At 52.4% G+C, this 6,000-nt stretch overlaps 1 protein-coding gene across 3 annotated transcripts in view; it reads right to left on the bottom strand.

Moving 5' to 3' along the window:
- Positions 1 to 2,891: 2,891 nt before the first annotated feature.
- MMP17 (matrix metallopeptidase 17) overlaps positions 2,892 to 6,000 on the bottom strand; it is a 67,505-nt gene continuing 64,396 nt past the window's right edge. For all 3 annotated transcript variants that reach the window (XM_087754540.1, XM_087754542.1, XM_087754541.1), the window contains exons 9-10: positions 5,133 to 5,390; positions 2,892 to 3,876 (exon numbers count right to left, since the gene is read on the bottom strand). In XM_087754540.1, the coding sequence (XP_087610666.1) occupies positions 3,548 to 3,876; positions 5,133 to 5,390 (587 nt within the window). In that variant the 3' untranslated portion in view covers positions 2,892 to 3,547. The remainder of the gene's footprint in view (positions 3,877 to 5,132; positions 5,391 to 6,000) is intronic.

Here is a 6,000-nt window from a genome sequence, read left to right as displayed (position 1 = left end):
ACTTTAAATTCCCATTCTTCCTATTACATAGGAGAAGTATTCCAACTCTGAAATGACCTCACAAAATCCTCTGAGAATTTAAATAGCCGGAAAATATCCAGACTGGGCAATATACAACAGCAATATGATGTTCAGGTTATTTTTTTCAGAGGGTGGAGGGGGCTTTTCCAACCAAGACTAAGGATGTTGTGGAGGAGAGCCAGCCCAGGGACTCTGGGTAGGACTGAAGGAATCCAGGCACAGGGACGGTGCCAGGGAGCCTGGCAGCAGAGCATCAGCAACATTTTGGAGTACGGAGACCGCGTTTATATGTTACATTCTTATTTTTAAGCCACCAGGAAGCACAGCTGTGCCCCTGCAAGCAGAGCTCCCGGGGCTGGGGAGCGGTGCGGCCGCCGTCTCTGCTGTCCTGCTGCAGCCACACCAGGGACGCCTGCCCAGACCTGGCCGCTGCCCTCGACCTCCTCCGTGCCCCTGGGAGAGGGGTCTGCAGCCCCCAGCAGCCATACAGCCCCCAGCCCACCCACGTCTGCTGTTCGTTGGCTGTGCACCCGCTCAGCCCCTCTTGGAGACAGCACCCATCCTCCCCCAAACCCCAAAAAACATGCAGTGAGCCTAGCGTTAGAGGAAAAGCCAAGAGTTAAGTTCTTCAAGTACCAGGTTCGTGCTGTGGTTTGCACCTATCGCCTCTACCCTACGAGCCATCTGCAAATGCGGTTGGAACTGGCTGGGGATTTCCGAATACACCGTGCTCGGAGGGGCGGCAGCAGAGGCACTGCGTGCCCTCGTGGCCTTCGCAACCCCCGCCGGGTGCCGCGGAGCCCCCCACCCCGCTGGGCACAGAGCTCTCTGCTTTGGGTCTGTAAAGCACGAAACCCTTTCATCGATGGATCCACACCGCTTCACCCACAGGGAACTGCTGTGTCCCCGTGGGAGAACAATGCAGCACCCCGAGCACCCGCACGCTCACTATAATGGCGTCTTTGTGCCGCGGACATCTGCTCCCGATGCCCCAGCCCAGCCCCGCGCTGAACCGGTGACCTTGACGGGAAACACTCTGGCTCCCATTTTCATCCCAGGGGAGCTTGAGCCGGAGCTGATGGCAATGGCAGGGTGGTTTTGCCTGCGGCTGGGGGATCAGCCAAGCAAGCCACACACCAGGAGGAGACAGCAGCATTTCTCCATCCTCCCCGAGAGTTATCTGGCAGCAGTGGAGCCCTGATTCCTGCTCCATTTCTGATCATCAAAATGCATAATCTGAAGTAGAGAAAGGCATATTGAAAGCCTTTCCACAGGCTTTATTTATAAATCACAGTCCCCCCATGTTAAATAAACTTGATTTAACTTGACATCCCATTAACATGTGTCCCAGCACCACCGTGAGCACATCAGCATGGCTGCAGGGCCACCGGTCCTTGTCACCACAACAGGCTGCGTGGTTGGGCTAGAGAAGTCGTGGAAGCAGTGCTAGTCATGTCCCTGCCTCCTCTGATCCTTCAGGTGCAGCTTCTGGATATTTCTTTTGTGGAGAAAGAAAAAAAAAAAAAAGAAGAGGAAAAAAAAGAGAGAGGTTGTCTTCCCCGAGATGCTGTGCTCCTATCTGGCCTCATGTCCGAGAGGAATCTATAACATGCTGACATTCATGCAGTGTCACCCCAGCAAGCACCAAAAGCCACATCTTCTTGGCTCGAGAAGGGACAAGAAGAAAAGCGATGTGAACCAGAGGAAAATCCCATTTCCCATGATGGCAACTCACACTGCCCTGGCCCTGCAGCCCCTGCGCAGGCTGGCAGGCAGAGGTGGGATGGGGAGCTGCTTTGAGCAGGGCAAGACCCATGCAGTGAGAACACCAGAGGCAGCTTTACTCAGCAGAGGGAGCTACTATGCCTGAGGTTTTTTGCTTTGTATTTTTTTTTATAAGGATATTTAATGGTTTAATGGGAGGTTTCCATTGAAACATGCCCTGTAAAATCACACTGTAGCACATTGTCCTGAAAATAGCTGCACCCTGTGAATGATTGGGACTATTTAAAAATGCAAACAGCAGAGAGAGAAACTCAAGGTGACCCTTTTTTTCTATCAGAAGGCAACTGTGTGCTTCTCCTGCTTTTCCTGCTTCACCACGGAGGGCTTTGCCTTACGCCCGGCCCCACGGCAAAGGCCCTGGCTGGCAGCGGGGCAGGGGAGCAGCCCTGGGCCCTGCAGCGATGCTGCCCGCGGCTTCCCCCGCTGCTGGGTTTCCCCCAGGAGCCGGCCCTGCCAGAGGCAGCAAGAGGCATTTCTGTAGGAGATGTACAGAAGCAGGGTAAAGAGGAACAGTGTGTCCTTGCAGCTGCTGCCCATTTCCCTCCTTCAACACCCCTTGACAACATCAGGCTGGAGGACCCTGGCCTTCCTGACATCTCTATCGCAGTTCCTAGCACAGGTTCTCACTCACCGCTTTCAAGGACTCTCAGATGCCCAAATTATACCACAGAAAATGGATTAGCAGTGAGAAAAAAAAAAGCAAACCAGCAACATCCTAATGCAGTGCTTGACCTTGCTTCTGTTGCTCCAAACTCCTGGCAGAGGCATCAAGAAAGGTTTGAGGCTGACTGTGCAGCATCCCTCCTCCCTCCAGCCCATCCTCCGCAGCACAGCCAGGTGTGACACAGTCACAAACGAATGCGATACATCTTCATCCCTCCCAAAATGTAAAACAACCCGAAACAGGAACTCCGAGAGCAGGAGTTCACGTGCATAGATCAAGCTGGGGTGGTGGGTGCAATTGCATCTCATTTGGCTGCACGCAGCAAGGCTGCTCCTTGCGGAGAGGCTGCTCCCGAGCCTCAGCAGTCCGCACCTCACTGCAGGTGGCAGGCTTGGTCTGGCAGAGGACGGGGAGATCTCTGTGTAGGCAGCCAAGGTTTATTAGAGAAATTATTAAATTCAAATGACTCGGATACAAAGATAAGCTGCGCTGCCTCCTGAAAGGCAAAGGTGTTTCTGATCTGTAGAAACTGATACAGGTTACCGAGACATCAGTGACCACAGCAGGTTTGACAGTAAAATGATCGCCTTGCAGTTAATCTTAGTGGAGTCAAACTTTCTTTCTACCTAGTACATCCAATAGGATGTGTACATTGTGTCAGCACATAACTACCGCCTCTCGCCTGTAGCCTTGCTGCCTTCCTCCATGGTGTCGCCATCTGTCTCAGCAGCATCTCTTTTCTTCCCCTTCAGCTCTCCCCTCCCTCATTTGCCGTGTTTAAACACCCAAAGCAATACATCTCTATGGAACATTTCTAAATTCAACGTTAGGCTGCTCTCATCTTTAACCGGATGGGGGAATAAGGAGGTGCGGAACTCAAAATCTGTTATTAGACCTTTAAACTAAAATTAAAAAGAAAAAACCAAAAAGCACTGTTCATTTCTCATGGAGAATTCAAACCCTTCACCGGCATGTTCCTAGGAATGTTTTTCTGCTTGCAACAGTTAGCATCACGGGATCGTATCCACCTCCCCTCCCTGGAGCACAACAGCGTTGTCTCGTCTGCGGGATGAGATGTCATAGGGCTGCGCACATCAGTGCTGCTGTCCACACGCTCGTCAGCACGAGGCTCGCTGACAGTCTGAGCACAGGGCAAGCCCGGAGGGACGGGGAGGCCGAGGTGCAGGAGCAGACCTCGTAGCCGTTTTCTGAGCGGCTCTCGTCATGCTGCCCTGGTTTGGAGCGTGCCCCAGTCCTGCTGCTCCCGGCTGCTTCTGGGGCATCGGACTGCATGTCGCTGCACACCAGCCAGTCTCTAGCGATGGACTGGGGATAACCAGGCTGGGCCTCCAGGTCACTGTCCAGCACTTTCCAGTACTCCTTGCCCCTGAAGAAGTAACTTGCACCTGCAAAGAGACCAAAACCCAAAAGCAAGATGAGTGGTGATGGGCGCTCTCCCAGTGGCAAGGGCACAGGAGCACTTGGAGCAGCAGAGGAGCACCCCCACCCCAGCTGAGCCCCGGGGAGCGGGGGCAGATGTGATACCACTTCTTGTTGCCAGTACCCTCTCTCGCTGCAGGAGCACAGCGGCTGCTGGCGGGATGCTCTAAAAGATGACGCTACACCCGGCTGAGATCTCTCACACCAGGCAGGAGCCACCAGACAGATGGGAGATCGGTGGTGAGATGTCACCTCTTCTATGGTGGGTCCTAAAGCAGATGCATCCCCCTGGTACCAAGGGTGTGCAGGGTAAAAGCCCTAGAAAAGGCACAGCTGGACACACCATATGCGTCTCTCGGTGGCCGTCAGTGGACAGTCTTGTGACAGGGCATGGTAAGGCTGAAGACGACCTCACCTACCTGTTAATAACCTGGGGTGCGTGTTGCTGTTCCTGGGCTCAGATAAATAACCTGAGCCTGGCAGGGCCCTGGGAACTTTCTGCTCTCGGGTGCACTTTTTCCACACTGAACTGGGAGGCTGTGAATTCTCTAAGCAGGTCCCATGCTCACGGAGGACTCCTACCCACATGGATGGCCCAACAGCTCCAGGGATTCAGTTTGAAAAGCCTCTGGAAATGTCCCTCCCCTCTGCCTGGTTTATGGGTTGCTATTACACTGTTAGGTCGATGGTAAATGAAACTGGAAGTGCCACTTTGCTGTGAGCGAATGGCTGGTTTTAAACATCTCCTGTGACAAAACTTTTGTGGTCTTTTCAGGGAGAAGAAACCACTGAGAAATCTCATCCCCGGAAAATAAGTCATAACTGTGGGGAAACACCTCCTTTAAAAATATTTTCTGTCCACATCCTTGTATATCTAGCTAAAAATCCAATGACAACAAATTCAGTGAAGAGCAAGCCAGCACATATTAGAATAAAAATGACTGCAAAACAACATCAACTGTGTTCTTTTAATAAAATCAAATTATTAGGCCTCCAGGATATTTTTGTTGCCTGCTTGAAATTACAACCTCTTTTAGCGAGCAGCGCGGGGAGCTCTGGCTGGAAGCCCACCTCCCTCTTCAGCTTTCAGACGCCAGAAAGCGTCATCCCATCTGGGGCTGAGCAGTTCACATCAGCAGGCCCAGTAGAAGGGGCTACAGCTCCGCTGCAAATGAAGCACTGATTTTTTTCTTGTGTTTTTTGAACTGGCATATGGACTCACCATCTGACCACCTCATGGCATCATCTAAAGGGCTTGGTATTCCCTTCCACAGGATGGTCTCTGAAGGGTACCCGGGATCCATCCTCCGCTCGTGGTCATCGTAACGCCAGTAGAGATTGTCCTTAAAGAAATAAGTCTTGTCATTGTGGGCCCAGGAGAAAGCGGCGTCGATTCCTCCCAGTGGCAGACCGAAGTCCGAGATCGGCCGTGGGTATCCTTCCTCCACGTTATTGTCTTTGAAGACCCAGTACCTGTCTCCTGGGGAAAGGAAAGAAGCACAGAGCAAAATCACATTTGTTTCAGAGCCGAAACCAGCATTCCCCTGCGGACAAGCTGATGTTTCATTATCTGTTGCCCTGACAATCCTCAGGACTGCGCTCTTGGCACTGAAGGATGGGGACGGGAAGGCAGCAGCCCAGTGGGGAACCTCGATCTCAGAATAGTTGCTTTTTTATGTGTCGGGCTCTCCGCAGAGCATAGCCCTGCTTCCCTCCTGAACTGCTGCAGGCGTGACGGTCCCAGGACATGAACACGCCGACAGCGTTAGCACAGTTGTCGCTTTTATGTATTTGGTGGTGGCGTTTGGTTTTCTGTCCCTTTGATTTCTGCCTGATATCTAACTGCAAGAAATAGAAAGTTACGTTCAGCTGTTGTGGGCAAATTGAGCGCTATCTGCCTGCTCTTCGACTCCTGAGAACCAAAGCTTAGTCCCACTTTGGAAGAGAAATCGCCACGCTTTTTAGAGCCAGCTGGGCTGAAGGACCTGTGAATTTTAAGGGATGTAAGGAAGATGGACAGGGGCTGGACAAGTCCCATCTGAGCAGATCGCTGCTTTTCAAGTGCTCTCTACACAGCCACCACCCCCACC

The sequence above is a fragment of the Nipponia nippon genome, unplaced genomic scaffold (assembly GCF_047370975.1).
Source record: "Nipponia nippon isolate SJK-2023a ecotype South Korea unplaced genomic scaffold, ASM4737097v1 scaffold_18, whole genome shotgun sequence".
Lineage (NCBI taxonomy): Eukaryota > Metazoa > Chordata > Aves > Pelecaniformes > Threskiornithidae > Nipponia > Nipponia nippon.
Note: the sequence above shows the minus strand (reverse complement) of the source record. Positions and strands in the feature narration are given on the sequence as shown.